This window comes from Capricornis sumatraensis, chromosome 2, assembly GCF_032405125.1.
Source record: "Capricornis sumatraensis isolate serow.1 chromosome 2, serow.2, whole genome shotgun sequence".
Taxonomy (NCBI): Eukaryota; Metazoa; Chordata; class Mammalia; order Artiodactyla; family Bovidae; genus Capricornis; species Capricornis sumatraensis.
Window position 1 is genome coordinate 73765337 of NC_091070.1, and position 22331 is coordinate 73787667.

The window sequence follows — 22331 nt, forward strand, 5'->3', positions numbered from 1 at the left end:
AAGGAATCCTGCCTGGTCTCAAAACATGTGAGATAATAATAATACCATGTCTCTGCTTTCCAACCTAAGGAGAGAAGTCGCTGCCAACGGGCCGTGATGACAGTAACGATGAAAGATTTGTTTTGGCTTAGGCACACAGTTTATAGTCACATAGCACACATAGTTTTGCTTCCTCTCTCTGGGGACCGGGGGTTCATGAAATGCTACCTGAGATTATGGATGTAGTCTGGAGATCCAGCACCTCCAAGCCCATTGAGCTGACCAGGGAGCAGTGCTAATAATTCCAAGGTCATGGATCCAATCCTTTCTTGGCAGGCTGGCTGCAGGCGACATGCCTGTCCCATCAGCTAACCAGCCAGTGCTTTCATAGTTGCAAGGCCAGGCCAGGAGCAACTATGGACAAACTGTAAATCCAACACCACCGCTAGAAAACCAGTGCAGGCACTTGTCTTACTCACTCTTCTGTATGTGAACTAAATGAATTTGTGGAAGACACAGATACATTATGTGCACGTGAAATCAGAAATCTCGGGTTTCCTGTTTATCAAATGCAACCTCATGGGATTGCAAAAGGAGGTGCACACGACTTAGGGACTAAGCAACCACAAGCTTAGACTAACCAACCTTTTTATAAAATGCCACCTAAAGTTTTTCTCAGTTTTAGCCTAAGAACCGAACAAAGGGAAATGAAAGACAATGTTGGTGACCTGATATAATTCTAAGAGCTAATCTGTTTCAGGTTATTTTTAAACCCTAGGTGGTGACCCCAGAAATGACCAAGTTATGTGAGCTTGGTTATCAAGTGACATCTGAGACTTTTGAATGGTCTCAAGAACGATGGCCCAAGAACTTCCATGTTAGAAAAGCACTTGAAAATACGTGGCCCCAGTGGCTCCTATGAAGTGATTTTCTAACTTAAGCTATATTCACGGTCAGTAATGAGTGTCAGTAATGAGTGTCGGGGAGGAAGGATAGAAAACAAAGCTGCTCTTGTTTTGTTTTCCTCCTTTCCTAATAAACCACTCATTCTCTCTCAAAAAAAAAAAAAGAAAGAAAGAAAGAAAAGAAAAGAAAGCTGCTCTTGGATTGGGCGAGCAGCCCCCCTTTGAGGACAGCGATGTATCCAGGTTTTGTGTTTGCTGACCTCTCCTGGCCATTACTGTGCACTGCAACCTCAGCTCAGCACCGGGTGGCCTCTCTCCCTTTCTCTCCCCTTCTCTCCTTCTTCCTCAGCTTCCCCCTCGATGAGAGGATCCACCCCGCTGGATGTGGCCGCTTCCTCCGTGATGGACAACAATGAGTTAGCGCTGGGCTTAGAGGAGCCAGACCTCGAGAAGGTAACTGGCCTTGGGGAGGTGCTGTGCTCGCTCTCCCCTGCTTAAACCACAGCCAAGCCAAGGGAAAGCAGACCAAAGGCTGAGCCTCCATCAGAACCTCTTCAGCGTGTAAGGAAAGTGCGGCGGGATGTGAGTCCTGGGAGCTGTGTGATAATTAGGACCGGAGCATCTGCTGTGGACAGGACTTGCCAGCTCCACAGACACCTTCACCTTCTTCCTATCCTGTCTTCACTGTTTCCTTGACTGGACAGCTGACGAGGCTGACGATGCACTTTCTCAGTTTGGAGGGGAGCCGTCTAGTCAGGAGGAGGGGGACAAGGAAAGGGCTGTCCACTGTGTGCTGGGTTTGAGAGCAGCTAGGATTAGGCATCTGACCCCAGCAAGGTGATCAGGAAGGGCTGTCAGCAGAGAGGTGACCCCGAGGGTGGGCAGAAGCCACTCAGTCATACTGAAGACAAGCGTGTGCCAGGAATGTCTGAATTTCAGAGAAGAGAGCGTGGTGTGCTTGAACTTCAGAAAGCTGGCTGTGACCAGAGCCCCGAAGCTTGCGGGGAGTGCTGAGAAGGGAGGAGAAACAGAAATGACTGGGCCCTATGCTACCGTTGCTGCTGATCACAGAGGTCCATACACCTGTGGAATCACTGTGTGCCAGGCCCCACTCAGAATTGAGTCACGTGATCCTCAAGACAAGCGTTTTTATCATTGCCCCAGTTATAGGAGAGGAAACTGAGGCATAGAGAGATGAGGTAACATCCTCAGAGTCATCAAGTCCGAGTGTCAGAGCCAGGGTCGAAAGCGCTGGGCTCTGGAGGCCGTGCTGTTACCTGTGATGGTACGGGTCCTCACTCTAGAGCCTCGAGCCACAGAAACCACTGGAGGGCTTCAAGCAGCGGAGAAACACGACACCGTTTTTTATGTTCTGGAACATGTCCTGGTTTTAGGAAGAAGAAGTGATTGGAACAGAAGCAAGACAAACCCCACTCCACCCCATACACACATGAACTCAGGAGCTGTGCACCCAGCAGTGAGTTACATGACTGCTGTTCTGTGAATGCCCTGGGCATTCCTGGCCTCTGCCTCTGAGACAGAGTTTAGTCAGACTTGGGTATTCATCCATTTACATAGCAATAAATATCTCAGTTTTCATTTAGGTGATATGATGCTAACTGACACCTGTATTTAAAATTAGGTGATGATTCTTGCACGATAAGACAGTGCCCCAGGGTGCCATGCTCAGCAGCCCACCCTCAGTCACATTCACCTGTTCACATGATAACTGCTCATCAGGGACCCTGAGTCTCCCTCGGAAGGGAGACCAGGAGGCAGGGAGGAGAGAGAGAGGGTACCCAGGGAAGTCTGTAGAGGAGAAGGAGAGCCCACCCAGTCAACCAGTGACTGGACATTTTGGTTTTGAAATCCCATGGTCAAATGAACAGGCCCAGCCTGCACCCAACATTGTCTCCCCCATGGCGCCTTAGTTAGGCCTATGTTGAAATCCCATGTCCCTCTTGCCAGCACTTTTAAATGGCATGTCCCTCTTGCCAGAACTGGGAAATCATAGCATATGGCTTATATCTACATAGCAGTGATCATCAGTCTTGTCAATTGCTTGGAAACAAAAATGAGTAAAAGGTTCCAATTTCAAATCTGCTAAATTATTTACTTGGAAAGTAGTGGGCTGTCTCCAGCTTCTAGAGAAATGAAAACCCTTCAGTTCCCAGAATTGTGCATGCCTTACCAGCTATATAAAAAACTTCCATTCAAAAAAAAAAAAACCTGGGCACTTAACTTTTGTTTTGTTCTTGGCAGGTGGTGACCTACTTGGCAGGCTGTGGCCTACAGAGCTGCCCCATGCTTCTAGCCAAAGGATACCCTGATGTCGGCTGGAACCCCATTGAAGGGGAGCGCTACCTGTCCTTCCTGAGGTTTGCCGTCTTCGTGAACAGTGAGTCTCAGTTTCCCATGCCTTTCAGACCTAGGATGGCACAAAAGCAGTCCGTACTAAGAAAAGGAAATTCTTTGCATTGCTTCCTATCTATAAACACAATAGATTGTGTAGGTAGGTGGCAGCTGATAGACAAACCTCTGGGACAATCAGGCTAGACAAGGATCAAGAGTGGAATCCAGGGGAGACAGTCCTGAAAGCTAGGACCAGAGCCTACGAGAAACTCACTACATCGGCCTGGGCTTGTCACCTCTTTGTACCTCTTCTTCTAAAAGAGGGCACTTGTTAATATCTTGATCTCACTTGTTTCCCAGAATTAAATGCAAGGGTGTCTCCAGATTCTTAGAGTTTTGGATGGATGGATGAATGGTTGGATGGATGGGTGGATGATTGGATGGGTGGATGAATGAATAAAAACATGGAAGAGCTGATAGCTGTTAAAGATAACTCAACTCCCAGTAGGAGAAAAAAACAAGAATTGCTATAGAAACACTAAATATCCTTCTTAATGCAAACCACCTCTCATTTATAGTGAATTCCAAATTGACACAAATTTTGCATTTCCACTAGTTTAATATGCTGAATATTGCATAAAATGAGTAGTTTCTTAAAACTGTACCTTGTCTCCAAAATTGTGTTATGATATTAATACCAGCTTACTTGTATTTACATTATAGTTACAATCTTTCTCCCTTTTCCTATTTAAGAGTTTCTGGCTAACAAACCTAGCTGGGCTAGTTAGTGATTGCAGAGAGGGATTTCTGCTAATAAGCAGTCATGCCGATTGTTCTATGAGAATTCACCTAAAAATGTATTGGTATCACGCGGTTATTGTCTTGCCATGTGCTCTTCTTGTCTCCTTCTCTCGAACCCCCTGCTTATTTTCCTACATCATAATGCACTCTGTCCTTAATGTTTGAATGGTTTCCAGTGTCCCGGTGTTTTCCCTTTCTTGACTTGGTCACAGACCTTGAGATGTTTGTCTTTTGTCCCCCTAGGACTCAGCCCAGCCAGGTTTTCAGGGATCTGGGTTTTCTGCTTCCCTCTGCGTGTTCCATATCTACTGTCTGCTCATCATCGGCATTGCTAAACTCCCATTTTCTTCCTCTGCGCCAGTTTCAGAGTATCTTCTGATAGCCTGTCTTACTTCTAGTCCAGATGATTGCATATCCCGAATTACTGCAGAGTTATTGTGGTAATAAAGCGCATTTTGTGTAGATTTTAAAGATTCATAAAGGCCACCAAATTCTATCGATAGACTGTATGACACATACCAGATCCAGGAAAGACCCATTTATTCATCTTGGCCAACTTCACAGGAAGATCAAGGGTTTTGAGTCAGTTAGTGGGACTGTCTACTTGGGTTATGAAGGTTGAGGAATCCACTGGCTGTTTTCTTTTCTTTTCTTTTTTTTATTTTTATTTTTACTTTATTTTACTTTACAATACTGTATTGGTTTTGCCATACATTGACATGAATCCACCACGGGTGTACATGCGATCCCAAACATGAACCCCCCTCCCACCTCCCTCCCCACAACATCCCTCTGGGTCATCCCCGTGCACCAGCCCCAAGCATGCTGTATACTGCATTGGACATAGACTGGTGATTCGATTCTTACATGAGAGTATACATGTTTCAATGCCATTCTCCCAAATCATCCCACCCTCTCCCTCTCCCTCTGAGTCTAAAAGTCCACTGTACACAACTGTGTCTTTTTTGCTGTCTTGCATACAGGGTCATCATTGCCATCTTTCTAAATTCCATATATATGTGTTAGTATACTGTATTGGTGTTTTTCTTTCTGGCTTACTTCACTCTGTATAATCGGCTCCAGTTTCATCCATGTCATCAGAACTGATTCAAATGTATTCTTTTTAATGGCTGAGTAATACTCCATTGTGTATATGTACCACAGCTTTCTTATCTATTCATCTGCTGATGGACATCTAGGTTGTTTCCATGTCCTGGCTATTATAAACAGTGCTGCGATGAACATTGGGGTACATGTGTCTCTTTCAATTCTGGTTTCCTCGGTGTGTATGCCCAGCAGTGGGATTGCTGCATATGGCAGTTCTATTTGCAATTTTTTAAGGAATCTCCACACTGTTCTCCATAGTGGCTGTACTAGTTTGCATTCCCACCAACAGTGTAGGAGGGTTCCCTTTTCTCCACACCCTCTCCAGCATTTATTGCTTGCAGATTTTTGGATCGCAGCCATTCTGACTGGTGTGAAGTGGTACCTCATTGTGGTTTTGATTTGCATTTCTCTAATAATGAGTGATGTTGAGCATCTTTTCATGTGTTTGTTAGCCATCCGTATGTCTTCTTTGGAGAAATGTCTATTTAGTTCTTTGGCCCATTTTTTGATTGGGTTGTTTAGTTTTCTGGAATTGAGTTGCATAAGTTGCTTGTATATTTTTGAGATTAGTTGTTTGTCAGTTGCTTCATTTGCTATTATTTTCTCCCACTCAGAAGGCTGTCTTTTCACCTTGCGTATATTTTCCTTTGTTGTGCAGAAGCTTTTAATTTTAATTAGATCCCATTTGTTTATTTTTGCTTTTATTTCCAGAATTCTGGGAGGTGGGTCATAGAGGATCCTGCTGTGATTTATGTCTGAGAGTGTTTTGCCTATGTTCTCCCCTAGGAGTTTTATAGTTTCTGGTCTTACATTTAGATCTTTAATCCATTTTGAGTTTATTTTCGTGTGCGGTGTTAGAAAGTGTTCTAGTTTCATTCTTTTACAAGTGGTTGACCAGTTTTCCCAGCACCACTTGTTAAAGAGATTGTCTTTACTCCATTGTATATTCTTGCCTCCTTTGTCAAAGATAAGGTGTCCATATGTGTGTGGATTTATCTGTGGGCTTTCTATTTTGTTCCATTGATCTATATTTCTGTCTTTGTGCACTGGCTGTTTTCTTACCTGGATGGCCAACGCTTGCTTTTGCTTATGTGGTACAACCATATTCAACTAAACTGTGAAACAATATGTTCGGTCCACCCTCTTTGCTTTCAGATTGTTTTATGCCTTTTTAATATACTCTTCAGTACAATTTCATAATGCAATAAACTCCTGCAAATCTATTAAACCATCAGTAGGAAGATATGTGCACTTTAACCTTTATTACGTCTCTTATCAGGTGAGGGTCACGTTTGGCTTTGGCAATGACTATTGGCTTCTGCTTTGAAAGAAGTTACAGTCTGGTAAGGGGAACAGACATGGACAGAGGTCACCATAACGAGTGGAGTAAGGTAGGGACAGAGTACTAGTGGGTTTCATGAGGGGACTCTCACATCCTGTTGAGATCAGAAAAGGCCTCTTGGGGAGGTAATATTAGAGATGAGCTTTGAAGGGTCAGATTTCCAGATGCTGAGATGCAGGAGAGGAGCCAGTTGAGCAGTGACCTGAGGGCTAAAGCACATGTGCTCAGGAAACACAGTGATCAGCTGGTCTTGCAGGATAGATGCACGGATGACCCTGCTAAGAGACAAGGTATAAAAGGTGGGTAGGCAGCTCTGAGGGGGAGAATTGAAATGCCAAGCTGAAGTTTAGTCTTGACTCAGTGTGCAGAGAACTGGGAAACCTTTTCATCAGAAGAAAGACTCGCAACCACTGGGAACTTTTGTGCCCTGGTTAGGATAATGAGTTTCTGAATTGTAATGGCGGTGATGGGAATGGGATAGAGGAGATCCATTTGAAATAAATAATACGGACAGAATTTATAGGACTCGCTGGTGGTAAGGATTATAATGGCTGAGTCCTGGATATGTTGACATAAGGGAAAAAACAGGTCGTTTTAGAGCTTAGATATTTAAGGGAGAAAAGAAGTAAGGATGGTTGGAAGGACAAAGTGGTTGGAGATGGAGGGTCATGGGCTCATGTGGTTCGGGGAAGGATTTTGCAGTGTGTGACCCCCCAAATGGAGATGCCCCAAATTGAGGCTATAGAATAGAGATCAATCAGGCAACAGATTGGGACCAAGTGGACTTGCACGTCACTCGCAGTTGAAATGGAAAGAACAGACTTTCCAGGGGAGAACATAGAGCAGGATTCATATGTGCAAACTGATTCATTTTATATAACAACCCAGCGAGTTAGATATAGTTATCGTCATCATTTTATGGATAAACACCTTGATGCTTAGAGCCATTAATAAGTACCTTTGCCAGAATCATACAGCTAGTAGACATTTGTGAGGATTTGAACCAGAACAGTTTGGCTCCAGAGGCCAAACTTTACTCAAACCATTGTATGGCATTGCCTTGTAAACACTGTCTCCCTAATGAACAAGGAGAAACAGATTTTCTCCTTTGAGTTGATCAAAAATTGTGGAATTGTTTAATTTCTGTTTGGTGCTAGTGTTTGTTTTAAAAAAAATTTTTTTAAGCCAAATCGAAAGCTCTTGCTATATCAAAATAATAGAATTAGAAAATTCTCTTCTAACATTATTTTACTAGTTTCTCTTAATATTGGTGTTAAATCTTCTTAAACAAGATTTGTCTTTAAGAGAACTTCTTAAAGCATATAATTTTCTCCACTTTATTTTTATTAGCTTGCTGGGAAACCTTGGGTTGTGTTTAACTCTGGGAGGACTGAAGTTGAGAGGTTTCTATTAACCCAGCAATTACAAACTTTATAGCCTGTCTAGACACTGATGTGTCTGGGTGTGTGATTAATCCCTGCCTAAGGTAGATACCAAGTAGGAAAAGGTTCCTTACAGATCCTCAAGAGGAAGGGGAATTCCCTGGCAGCCCAGTGGTTGGGACTTGGTGCTTTCACTGTTGAGGGTCCAGGCGCAGTCCTTGGTCAGGAAACTAAGATCCCACAGACCATGTGGCACAGTCCAAAAAAACAGAAGAAAAAGAAGGAGAAAAGTAAACCTGTGCCTCCTTAGAGTCCTTGGAGTGTTTAAGTGTATCTTCCTTGGGCTGCAAACTAATCTGAAGAACACAGTGTGTCCAGCTTCACTGAATCTGTTTCCCTAGGCAGCTTGATCATAACTCGGACATCCATCGTGTGACATGTGAAGAGTACACGAGGGGCTATGAGAAGTGCCAGGAGACATGCGCGAGACGTTCTACCCTGAAGTCACTGAAAGTCAAAGCAGCAAGCAGAGCAAACCGAAGAAAAATGATCAAAACATTACATCCATACTAAAAACTCAACTACACCCACCTCCATAGTGCCACACGTGGCTGTCAGCAGGCCAAAAAGGATGGTTCTTATTGGAATCTTGGAATATAGGAATGCCTGGGGAAGAAGGCAGATGTTGAACAACATCCCAAGGAAAGAAATGGACCTAGTTTAACAAAGTAGTTAGGGGAGAGCATACTGAGATGCGCTGAGCTGGGAGCCAGAAACCTTCTAGGGTATGACATTTATATCTCAATAATGCTGAAAAAAAGGTCTTTTAGGATCAAGAATACAAATTTAGCATGTTAGCTTTGAAGGGCATAGTAGGTACAGATGCTTAAAAGAATCAGCTGGTTCTGTATTCATGTTTTTAGAGTCAGAAAAAATGTAATAACCACTCTTCATTGTGATTGGTATTGATGACTGGGGATAGTTAAGATTAAAATGTCTAAGATTTTGTTCTTGTTGTCAAATTTATAATCCTAGGAAATGGACAGCCTCAGTTCTTGCAAACAATGGCTGATAATTGCGTTGGTAATGCAGTGATGGATAATCACCCTCAGCATTCCATTTGATCCTTTCAAGCCTCTAAATGATATTAACAAGAGGCCTGAGCATACAGGGTTAGATAAGTCAGATATGGACCGTGTTCTCATTAAATACACAGTCTAGTATGAAAAACACTGATACCAAAACATTCATTAATTACACTTGTGTACAATGCTTTAAGAAAGAAGATGGGGTGTTTTGGAGGATTAGATCCTCTGGAAATTTCAAGTTTAAGCTGATCCTCAAGGGCAAAATGGAGTTGCATAAGTCAAGGTTTTATGTCAAAGGAATGGAAAGGAAGAGAGCATTCGAAGCAAAAGAACTTAAAATAGGGATTGTGGTTAGAATACAGACAGTAGGAAAAGCAATGGGCAATCATGATATTCTTATTAATCATTCCTGTGATGAGAATGACTGCTTAGGATTAAAATGGGGAGAATCATTCCATTTCCATCTAACTTCTCAGGAACATTGAAAACAAGGTGGTAATACAAAGGCAGTGTTGAGAGACTTTGAAGAGAAGCTCTGAACGTGCACAGTTATTAAGCTTATTATTCATTTGGAACTCCAGCAAAAACGCTGTTGTAAGCCCTTGGACAAAACTAGTTTACCTCAGATCTCTCTCTGCCTTGAAAAATGCCCTCAAGATCAGTATTCCCCTTCCCCCTGGGGATTTGGTTGGCAGCCCAGCTTACTGAGCCACAGGTAATTAGAAGAGACTGTTCTTTTCTAATCAGACCAAACTTTCTACCTTGCAAAACCTTCAGAAATGCTTTTCCTTGGTCCCCTCTCCAACTAACATCAATGGTTGCACTTCAGTTCCTTCCTCTTGCAGAGTCCTCTCTGCATCCCCCACGGATGACCAATATCCAGTGATCAAGCTATAGCTTCCTGAGTTCATTGTACCAACCAACCTAATTAGCTTAGATCTGGCATCTGGTCCCATCACTTCATGGCAAATTGATGAAGAAATAATGGAAACAGTGAGAGACTTTATTTTGGGGGGCTCCAAAATCACTGCAGATGGTGACTGAAGCCATGAAATTAAAAGACGCTTACTCCTTGGAAGAAAAGCTATGACCAACCAAGACAGCACGTTAAGAAGCAGAGACATTATTTGCCAACGAAAGTCCATCTAGTCAAAGCTACAGTTTTTCCAGTAGTCATTTATAGATATGAGAGTTGGTCGATAAAGAAAGCTGAGCATTGAAGAATTGATGCTTTTGAAGTGTGGCATTGGAGAAGACTCTTGAGAGACCCTTGGACTACAAGGAGATCCAACCAGTCCATCCTAAAGGAAATCAGTCCTGAATATTCATAGGAAGGACTGATGCTAAAGCTGACACTCCAATACTTTGGCCACCTGATGTGAAGAACTGACTTATCAGAAAAGACCCTGGTGCTGGGACAGATTGAAGGCAGGAGGAGAAGTGGATGACAGAGGATGAGATGGTTGGATGGCATCACTGACTTGATGGGCATGAGTTTGAGCAAGCTTCAGGAGTTGGTGATGGACAGGGAAGCCTGGTGTGCTGCAGTCCATGGGGCCGTAAAGAGTCGGACACGACTGAGCAACTGAACTGAAGACATAAGATTCAGATAAAATATGACTACCTTGGCAAATGAATTTCAATAGCATACTCAATACAGAACTCACAGCCTTAATTCTTCAAATCCTTTTGGACATTGTGGTCCACGTTCCATCAAACTTCATGACACTGATCACTTTGGAAAGAACAAAGTTAATTTCAGCATACTGGTTAAGACAAGGGTTGACCCATAAATGTTTTCATTCTGAGAACTGAAAGAATCGGAGCACAGTGTTTAAATAAGCTTGACTAATAGGGTTGAGTTTTTCCTCCATTTTTGACACTTAAAATGTCAAAGTTTTAGCTTCATTATTCTTGTAATATGAAATGACAACTGGGAGTGTAGATATATGTGCTACCTGATAGGTGTTGAGGGCCGACAATATTTGAAAGTCGTCAACTGTGGGTTACATCTATAACTAAAAATATTTGCTTTCAAGTATACTGATTCTCCTGGTGGTTTTCTTTAAGTATTCCACTGTGAATAAACTCTATCATGTATAAATGCTAGGTTGACCTCATGGAAAACATCTCCTTAGAACTAGCATCACTTCTTTATCTGAACTCCTCTTGTAAACAGTACAATGTCAACCTCCCCTTGGGTTCCTTTCCTTCCTGATTCTTTCCACCATATCATTAGTATGACTATTTTACCCTTTTAGCATCTCCTGAGAATTTTCTTCACATGGATTCTGGCTTAGTTAAAAACAAATTCTGTTTTGATACTATATTAGATGAAACTTGAAGAAAAACTTCTTTTTTTATTTTTTTATTTTTTTTAATTTTTCTTTTTACTTTATTTTGCTTTACAATACTGTATTGGTTTTGCCATACATTGACATGAATCAGCCACGGGTGTTCTTTACAAAAACATTTAGTCTCTTCTTGAAGGATTGAGCTATAAAATAGTGAATGCATGCTGATGGGCTGTATAAATTCAGTTTAATGAAACTCTATTCTGAATCTAATTACATGGTTGTAAAACTTATGTTGGTATATACTTAACAATCTTGAATTTTACCTGTGGTATAGAAGGTCAAGTGGTAAGAAAGGGTGTCAGCAGGCCACGCTTAGACCAGGAATACTGGCAGACTGTCCAGGGCTGTGAGACACAGCAGTGTGTTCACATGTGAGTTTGAGTGGGCACAAGTTAATTTCAAGTATTTGGAAGCAAGCTCAGCCCTTCTAATGCTGTGGACATGATGGAAGAAATCTCTGCACATGAGTAAGACTAATAGACTCGCCCTAAAACTAGAAGAGTCACAAGTATCTCAACAGGACAAATGAGACTCGGTGAGCTGGTGCAGTGTGCCTGCTCACACAGGGATTTGCTAAAAATCTGGAGGAGAAGCCAGGCTTTATGGGTTCCCATGCTAATGCGCCACTTTAAGTTGATTCATAAAACTGTTCATTACACAGAACTTAAACTCTTGTGATAAAATACATCTATAAATTCTTCCTTGTATCTCCCTCTGAAAGATGGAGCCTACTTCTTCTGCCTTTGAGTGAGAACTGGATTCAGTGAACCACTTCTCATGAGTAGGATACAGCAGAAGTGACAGTTTGTGACAAGGTTGTAAAAGGTACTCAGCTTCTCCCTGACGCTCTCTCTTGGATCCTTTGTTCTGTGGGAAGCCAGCTGGCATGTCATGAGAACACTCAAGCAGCCCTATGAAGAGGTCTCATGGTGAGGAGCTGAAGCCTCCTGCTCACAGCCATGTGAGTAAGCATGGAAGCTGATACTCCACGTCCAGTCAAGCCTTCAGAAGACAGCAGCCCTGGCTGACATTTTTACCTCAGCCTCATGGGAGATCCCGAGCCAGGGCCACCTCGCTTAGTCACTCCCAAATTCCTGAACTACAGAAACTATGAGATAATAGTCTTAGCCTGTTAAGATTGAAGATAATTTTTAATGCAAGGATAAATAATTAATACAACAGCATATCAAGATGCAACCTCTATTATAGAATTGAATCCTCCAATAATATCTAGTAATTTCATTAAAATATTTTTCTTCAGGTTTCATCCAGTACACAGTGTCAAAAAGTCTTATCTTTGAGGTTTGGCCCAGGGGTGAATTCTCAGACGCAAGTTAAGGTTTCGTGTGAGACAATGAGACAAAAAGTGTGTCCCAGGAAGTTGTCTGAACAAGCTGTGAAACTACTTTGGATTGCAAATCTGGCTCTGAGAAGCACTGGCGATCCCTGTCCACATGTGGCAGTTCACTGCTTAATCACTTCTTTGGGAAGTGATGCCCTGTCTTGGTTATCTACGGTTTCTTCCAAAGAGAAATACCAGCAAATACAGTTGTCCAATCTTTAGCTCCCCACACAGCAACTCTAAGAATAACCAAGACAACTTTACCAAGTAGATTCTTACCCAGATAAATGATTTCAGAAATGCCCTGAGGTCCATCCCCAAGAGTTTCCCTGGTGGCCCAGACAGTTAAGAATCTGTCTGCAATGCGGGAGACTCGGGTTGGATCCCTGGGTTGGGAAGATCCCCTGGAAAAGGAAGTGGCAACCCACTCCAGTATTCTTGCTGGAAATCCCATGATTCAGAGGAACCTGGCAGGCTACGGGCCATGGGGTCTCAAAGAGTCAGACACGACTGAGCAACTAACACTGTCATCCCCAAGAGAGACATACCCCAGAGAGAACAGCTGAGGCATGTCACCTCTCCAGATGCTAACTGAAACACACCAGCTTGAGCTACCCTATTACTTCATCTCGAGGAAGCAAGGAAATGCCTATTAAGCACCCCAAGGGAGTTAATAAGACATAAAGGTCCTTTATTCTCTAAGTCACTGGTGAATTAATCAGTAATCCATGGAAGATGCAGTCGTGTATTTCTTGCCCTCTGAAGACCTAAATATAGTGAAATAATGTGAACAGCATAAAATCCCGAACTGAGAAGCAAGACTCTGTTCTAATACTGGTTAGTTGTAATACTTCAGATAAATACATTCTGACCTAATTTATCAAAGCTTTCTCTACATCAGTATTACCTACTAATCTTAAGAGTATGTGCCAAGCTAAATCAAAACTGTTCTTCTGGCCTTATCAATTAGAAATAAATTCTGGGCGCCTTCATCAGCAGTCCAGTGGTTAGGACTGCACGCTTTCACTGCAGGGAACACAGGTTCAATTCCTGGTCAGGAAACTAAGGTCTTGTAAGTCACATGGCATGGCCGAAAAAATGAAATCAGTCCTGAGGTTGTCCCCTCCAGTGAGATGGTAATAATGCCTCTTTCCCTTAGGTGAAAGTGTGGAAGAAAATGCTAGTGTGGTGGTCAAGCTGCTCATCAGACGCCCCGAGTGCTTCGGCCCCGCCCTGCGGGGTGAAGGAGGAAATGGCCTGTTGGCAGCCATGCAAGGCGCCATTAAGATCTCCGAGAACCCGGCCCTCGACCTCCCCTCACAGGGCTACAAGAGAGAAGTGTAAGTGAATAGAATTGCCTTCCCGCCTCCGTATGGTTGGTGAGCCCCCCAATATTCTCAGTACATGCATGATAAAGCAAGTGTCAATAACCTCTCCCTGGTGGAAGCAGCCCAGGCTCTTTACAGCTGTTGCTCAAACAGTTTAGATCACTGTGAGCTTGTCATCTTGACTCTCCCAGTAAGCCTCGTGATCAGTCCTATCTTCCCTGCCTTCCCTTTCCCCTGCTCCAGTCAGGTCAGTTGGCAAATCGAGACATCACAACCTCAGGCCCCACCACACCCCACCCCCATACCTCCCCGTGGCATCCCCACCAGAGGAAACTGTGTCTAGGCTAAGAGGCCTGAACCAACAGGCTCCAGTCACTGTCTAACTCCAGCCCGTCTCCTTCAGTATTTCGAACCCCAGTGTTTCACCTCATACCTCTCATACTTTTAAAAAGAAGGAGCAACTTCCACTTCCTCTTCTGAAAGTGTCTGATTTGATTCTTGAGGTGAAAAGAAAGCTGCAGAATGTGAAAAATCACAGCTCTACTGATCTTGGAATTTCACAGTTAAATATATAGTTAGTACATTATCGGCCTTGTGACCTTCCTTTCACTATGTCTTGTGACCATTTCCCTTTTATCACAGCCTCTAGATTAGACCCCAGAGTCTAGAGAAGGGATATAACTCAGCCTAGCTGGGGATATAACTCCAGCCAGGGGCTCTTTTTCCTTCTTTTTTTTGTGGTCATCATTTCTGGTAGAGTTAGAACCCAAAACATAAGCTGTCCCAACTTGCTCATGTAACGTGAGAAAAACTGAGGCCCAGAGTCATATAGCTTCTTAGCATCAGAGCCAGGGCCTGAACTTGGCCTTCCTGACTCCTGTCCAATGAGCTTTCCATGTCTGCCTAGCAGGAAAATGATGGAACTGTTGGCAGCCGTTTGGGGGGCCACAGTGCTGCTCCATGAGTGTGTGTGGTCTGCGTGATCCACTCATGGCAGTTAAGTTCATGGGAATATATCTGGGTGATTTGAGCTTGCCGAGTTAAACCACCTCATTGACATCTGGGGGGAGAGAAAGAGTCCAGCGGAAAGGATGCGTGATGCTGAAGGGGAGCAGAGAAAGTATTTCCATATTGTGTCTAGAACATGGTGCCACCTGCATGACTTCCTTACGGCTCCTTGTGTTGCTTCTGTCTCAGCAGCACAGAGGACGATGAAGATGAAGAAGAGATTGTGCACATGGGCAATGCGATCATGTCATTTTATTCGGCTCTTATAGACCTGCTGGGCCGCTGTGCTCCTGAGATGCACGTAAGTGATGAGTGCCCAGAGAGCAGCTTTGAGGGACTTGAATCAGGAGCATGGTAGATTTCGTGAAGGTCATTTCTTCTTCTGTCCCTGGCACGTGTGAACATGCCTTTCCCTCTGTTCCTTCTAGCCAGAATCAAAAGTAGTTTCTGCCTCTGGTAGCCGATTCTACAACTTTCTGAGGAATGACTCCTTGGAAAATCTCTGTGTTGTATGATTTCTCTGTGACCCTAGTAGGGCATATCTGCTACATATTCTTGTCTCAGAAGCCTTCAAAACTTACACTTCCATGTGACCAACTTGATTTCATGGTTGTCTCTGTCAGGACACTCCACATGGAAAATCTTTTCTTGATGACCATGGTGTTAGGCATCAGGAAGGTAGTCACAATTCATGTTTGATTATTTCCCAGCGGTAAACTTAGCAGACATACTGGAAAAGATGATTCTATTTTTATGAGATGTCTTCTCAAACATTCAGTTTCAAACTGAATTTGTGTATTCAAAGTTGTATTTTCACCTTCCCTTTTTCATCTCTGCTGGGGGTGGAGACACATACTGGCCCTATTTCTCATAAAGTCTCACATTATTAAGTGAGAGAGGAAATAATCGCTGCTTGTAGGAAAACAGAAAACATAGCTTCTTATATTTTAAAAGTACTTGGTAACTGTTTAACAGAACTTTGTTCATCCAGGGCTCAGGTGCTCTCTCCACAGTGTTCACTGCATTTGGATTATGCCAGTGTCTCCTAAAAGTACTTGCAATGCAGACTGCTGCTGCTGCTGCTGCTGCTGCTAAGTCGCATCAGTCGTGTCCCACTCTGTGCGACCCTATACACGGCAGCCCACCATGCTCCCCCATCCTTGGGATTCTCCAGGCAGGAACACTGGAGTGGGTTGCCATTTCCTTCTCCAATGCATGAAAGTGAAAAGTGAAAGTGAAGTCGCTCAGTTGTGTCTGACTCCTAGCAAATTCATGGACTGCAGCCCACCAGGCTCATCCGCCCATGGGATTTTCCAGGCAAGAGTACTGGAGTGGGGTGCAATGCAGACTAGGGTGATATAAATAGTGGTTTCTGGTATTGACAAGGTTATATATTTGGTCACAGACATGATAACAGTGGATATGTTGCCTTTAATGCTAATGAAAAAAAATAGCATTGATTTAAGTAGTAGCTTTCAAATTTTTTTGACCAAAAAAATTATTTTGATCATAGTAAGAAATTTTGGGTTGGCTAACAAGATCATTTGGGTTTTTCTGTAACAAGTTTTTCCAAACAAACTAGTTGACCAACATAATATCATTTACATTGCAACCTACTATACGTATGTTCCAGACACAAAACTTATCCTTGCTATGGATAATGCATTCTAATAGTTTCTACTCTGTTCTAATATATTTCATGCTTTTTAATGCTGGTGACAATCCACTAACTGATTTTACAACCCACTAGTTGGTCAAGACTACAGTTTGAAAGACACTGCGTTAAAGCATTCACTCTTATCTTTCTTCCTGTATGTCATGTATTATCTACTTAACGATGTAGCCTGTTTGGAAATCCATCTACAAGTGTTTAGGGGAACTGTTCCAGTATGAAGAATCTAGGGTAAAAGTACTGTGTGCTTTTGTGACCCCATAAACTGTAGCCCACCAGGCTCCTCTGTCCATAAGAGTTTCTAGGCAAGAGTACTGGAGTGGGTTTCCGTTTCCCTCTCCAAAAAAGTACCGTAGAGAAAAGAAAATCTAAATCTTCAAAGGGGAGGCTGATCACAATTCTTAGCTTGTAATAGTTTCTAGTCCCTACTGTGGAGCTAGCACCTCACCCACGCAGGCCCATCTTTCCATTTCTGTGCTGTTAAACAAATGAAGGAAAATGAAAGGGAGCTAGGGGAATTCTCAGGTGTCCTTCTGTCTTAGGGTGGGGGGTCAGTTCCCTTGATCACCTGTCATCTCTTCACAAAGCAGGTTACGCAGTTTGCCTAGTCCCAGGAAGACTGGCCGCATGGGATAGCTAAACCCTCAGAGCCCCACCTGGGAGAGAGTTTCTTCCTTGCTTACTGCCCCTCAGATTCAACCTCATAAACATACACATGCTTCTCCCCGACCCCTCCTGTGTGAGTAAGGGGAAGGGATGATGCAGCCATCACTCACAGCTGACCTGTGCTCACAGCTGGGCTCACACATAGGTGTCCCCGTCTCTTGTGTCCCAGCAGGTCACCCAGCTACCTCCTAGGTACGCTCAGTCCTGAGCTCATGACACTTCCATTGCCAGCTAAGAGCCTGTGCCCAGAAGCATGCCTGCTGCCCCCACATCCAGGAGGATGTGGCCGTGTACATGCCCACCGTGGCCGTAAGAATCAGGTTATTCATTCCCAAATAACTCCCTTGAGATGCTGAAGCTCTCTCTGACATCATCTATACTCCTCTTGTTGCCCCTATTCCCAGCATTAATCAAACTTTTTGAGGAAAGCAAAACACCTAAGTCATGTCTACACTGAGCAGAATTCCAGGGTCTGGAATCATGGCCACATTGTCACCACACTTGCCATAGCTACCTAGAGCTCCCAGGACTGCAGTCACACTGAGACTGAACAACAGGCTGCCTTCACTGCTGAGACTACACAACCGTTGCTATCACAGCAAAGGAATCCACTTGCCCTTCTTGGCCAGAGTTATTCCCTCAGTAGCACCTCTTCTAGAAAATCAAGAGAGAGTGCTTCTTTTTCCCTGTGGCCACCCATGTCTAGAACAATTAAGAAGACAAAGAAGTGTACCCATCCCGTCCCCCTACAAGGGGAATCATTTTACGGCCCAAGGTTTGAAGGTGGGGTGGAGTGGGCGTATGGGAACCTCATTTATCTTACTCTCCAACCCTACCTTGCAGCTTATCCAGACAGGAAAGGGAGAAGCCATCCGGATCAGGTCCATCCTGCGCTCCCTGGTTCCCACTGAGGACTTGGTTGGAATCATCAGCATCCCCTTGAAACTGCCTTCCCTGAACAAAGGTAAGGGAATGGCTGAAGACGGAGTCCTGCCAGCCTCCCCAGGGCCACCCGCTCGCAGCAGGACCCTGTGTGCAGAGCAGGGATCCTCCTTACCTCCTACTGCAGGGCAGGCTTCACAGGAACAGGATGTTGTTCCTTTTTTGGCGGTGAGGAGTTCTCTCCTCCCAGCTCCAGCTGGCTGCTTGTCTCCTCTGCTCCTTTGGGTTGAGACTTCCCTACTCCATGTCCTATAAATACAGCTAGCCCAGACCTCACTGTCTTCTGAACTCCAGGCGTCTGGAGAGGAGCTGATGGACTGGGACCAACAGGAGCTCTCCCCAGACCTCCCATCTCCTTTGCCTCTGTGCCCCCAGACTGTGCAGCCAGCTGGGGCAATGGAAGGCTAGGGTCTGCCCCAGGCTCCCTTGGCCACAGTGCTATGCACCTCACGGCCATGGACCATAAAGGGGCTTCTCCCACCGCTTCCCCTGACATTGGGCATCAGTCTGTGTTAACCTTACAAAACTTATACTCTCCCCAAAACACAGAGGCTCTCCATGTCACTCCACCTACTATCCAGTTAGTCTCCCCATGGCTGATGGAAAAGTTGAAAAGATAGCATGATGCTGCTGCAGTGTTTTGCAGACTGGTGTTCCGCAAGACATTTTGGTAAAGGATGCTAATTGCTGTACATGTTAACAAGGGGTTTGGAGTCAAATAAGTTTGGGAAATACCACATTTTTATGTCTTTATTGAGATATAACTGACATATACTGTTGTATAAGTTTAAGATGTACAGTGTGATGATTTGATATGTTTATCAAAATTAAGTAAATGCATGCTTCACCTTGCATAATTATCATTTGTTGCTGTTATGGTGAGAACATTCAAGTTCTACTCTCAAAGTAACTCTAGAGTATACAATATAGCGTTGTTAACTATGGTCACCATGCTGTACATTAGATTCCCCCAAACTTACTCATCTTATAACTGCAAGTTTGTACCCTTTGGCCAACACCTTCCATTTCCCTCCCTTCCCCCAACGTGTAGTAACCATCAATCTATTCTCACTTTCTATGAGTTAGATTATTATGAGTTCAATATATGAGTGAGCTTGTACAAGGCTTGTCTTTCTCTAACTTATTTCACTCAGCATTATATCCTCAAGGTCCATCCATGTTGCTACACAGGGCAGGATTTCCTTCTTTTATGGCTAAACAGTGTAACTCTCTGTGTGTCTGTGATACCACATTTTCTCTATCCATCTATCTGTGGACACTTAGACTATTTTTTCCTATGTGTTGGCTATTGTGAGTAATGCCGCAATCAGCATAAGGACGCAGATACCTCTTGAAGATACCGATTTTGTTTCCTTGGGCTATATATCCAGAAGTGGCATTGCTGGATCACTTGGTTGTTCTGTTGGTGATTTTGAGGAAACTCAACACTTTTTCCATAGTGGCTGCACAGTGTATATTCCCACCAACAACAAGGGTTCCCTTTTCTCCTTATCCTTGCCAACATTTTTTATCCCTTTTTTTTTTCAATAATCATTCTGATGGGTGTGAGGTGATATGTCCTTGTGGTTTTGATTTGCGTTTCCCTGATGGTGAGTGATGTTAAGCATCTCTTCATGTATCTGTTGGCCATTTGTATGTCTTTGGAAAATGTCTGTTTGTGTCCTTTGCCCATTTTAAATCAGATCATTTGTTTTTGTTGTTGAGTTTTTGAGTTCCTTGTATATTTTGGATATTAACTCCTTATTAGATATATGATTTGCAAATATTTTATTGCATCCTGCAAGTTGCCTTCTCATATTGTTGATTGTTTCTTTTGCTATGCAAAAACTCATTAGCTTAATTTGTCCCACTTGTCGATTTTTACTTTTGGTGCCATATATCCAGAAAAATCATTGCCAAGACACTATCAAGGAGCTTACCCACTGTGTTTCCTTCTAGGAATTTTAGTTTCTATTCTTACATTTAAGTCTTTAATCTATTTCTAGTCAACTTTTGTGATAAACTTTTGTATAAGATAGGAATCCAAATTCTCTTCATCTCTGATTTTAGACAATTTTATTATAATGTGTCTTCGAGAAGATGGTTTGGGATTGAAATTTGAGGGTGACTAATTAGCTTTATAAACTTGGATGTCCAAATATCTCCTCAGGTTTGGGAAATTCTCAGCCATTATGTCTTTAAAATAAGCTTTCTGTTTCTTTCTTCCTCTTTTCTCCTGGACTCCAGTGATAGGTAAATTATTTCTCTTAATGGTATCCCTTAAACCCTATAGACCTTCTTCATTCTTTTTCATTCTTTTTTCTGTTTGTTCTGCTTACTGAATAATTTCAGATGATTTGTCTCTGAGTTCACTGATTCTTCTGCTTGGTCCAGAAGATGCTCTCTATTGAATTTTTCCATTTAGTCATTATATTCTTCAGCCCCAATATTTGTTTTCTGTTCTTTTTAATTTTTTTATGTTTTGTTCTATCACTTTGTTGAGCTTATATTTTTGTTCTTGCTTTCTCTGTGTCATTAATTCATTTATCTGGATTCTCTTGTAGCTCTCTAAGCATCTTTAGAATAACTATTTAAAATTCTTTGTCAGGCAATTCATGCATCGCTGTTTGTTTAGTTTCAATTACTAGGCATTTACTGTATTCTTTTTGTGGAACATGTTTCTCCTGTTCTGCACGAGCCCTGTAGCCTTGCATAGGTATTGTGCATTTGAGGAAACAGTCACCTCTTCCAGACTCTATGGACTGACTTTGATAAAGAAAGACCTTCGCCTTCAGGTGGGGCTCTTCTGGTATAGGAATGTAAGGCAACTTCAGGTCCAGACAGCACATGATGTCTTGTTGACTCGGGCCCCTGGGGTCAACAGTATTGATGACTGCGTGGTCCTTGACCAGTGCTGCCTGGGGCTGCCGTGGCCGACAGGGCTGCGAGGTCCCTAAGCAGCGCTTCAGGTCCAGCAGCTAGGGACCAGGGCAGGCAGTGGTGGTGGTGGGCAGGGCCAGCGGTACACACACTCACAGGGACCAGCTGCAGACCCACGTGTAGTGGCAAGGGCGGGGCCAGCAGCAAAGGCCAGAGCCAGCTGTGGGTACTCTGGCATGTGGGGAGACCCTGCTGGGTCTCACCTGGGTGCAGGTTACGGCAGTGAAGGCCCGGAATCGGAGCTGGGCGGGCAGTGTGCAGGTGCACAGCTGGGGTGGTAACCCTGCAGCTGAAGGAGTCTAATGGTGCCTCATGCTTGCACAATCACAGGGGCTGGGGCTGGGGCTGGCTGCTGGTGCAGATTCGGGGTTCTGGCTGTTGCTGGGGAGCAATGGGGAGAGAGTCAGGTGACTGGGCATCTGTGAACACACAAACCCATGGGACAGAATCCCGTGAAATCTGGATTTCGTGGTGGCTGTGCTTGCTTTTGGTTTCTTCAGTGGCGAAAGCTGCTGGGTCCTCAGCAAGCAGGTCACTGGGAAACACAGATCTCCTACTGTGTGGCTGATACTGGCCACCCCTGCCCTTCTTTCGTGTTCCTAGGTGTCTCTAGGCATCTCAGCAAGTCTCTGGATGGGTGAAACCAAAGCTGGTCCTTCATGCAGTGGCCCAGAAGGCTCTGGAAACCAATCACACACCCTACTCTCACTAACTGGAGAAAGAAACTCTTTCTAGTTGAGTTTCCTTCTTGGCTGAGCAGGGCCAGCCTGAAAATGCAGGCAACATGAAGCCACCCTTCCCTCCCTTTTTGTGCACTTACTCTCAGATATTTTATTCCGCTATGTTCATTGCAAGGACTGATGCTGAAGCTGAAACTCCAGTATGTTGGCCACCTGATGCAAAGAGCCAGTTCACTGGAAAAGACCCTGATGATGTGAAAGATTGAGGGAAGGAGGAGACGTGGGCAACAGAGGACGAAATGGTTGGATGGTATCACCGACTCAGTGGCATGAGTTTGAGGAAACTCCTGGAGATAGTGAAGGACAGGGAAGCCTGGTGTGCCTCAGTCCATGGAGTCACAAAGAGTCGGACACGACTGAGTGACTGAACAGCAAGTGTT

General features: G+C 43.8%; 1 protein-coding gene across 1 annotated transcript in view; it reads left to right on the forward strand.

The window, feature by feature from the left end:
• Positions 1–22331, forward strand: part of RYR3 (ryanodine receptor 3) — a 386865-nt gene that overhangs the window by 239489 nt on the left and 125045 nt on the right. Inside the window, exons 41-45 of the mRNA XM_068992826.1 lie at positions 1234–1337; positions 3147–3282; positions 13815–13995; positions 15184–15292; positions 18173–18293. Coding sequence (XP_068848927.1) covers positions 1234–1337; positions 3147–3282; positions 13815–13995; positions 15184–15292; positions 18173–18293 — 651 coding nt within the window. The remainder of the gene's footprint in view (positions 1–1233; positions 1338–3146; positions 3283–13814; positions 13996–15183; positions 15293–18172; positions 18294–22331) is intronic.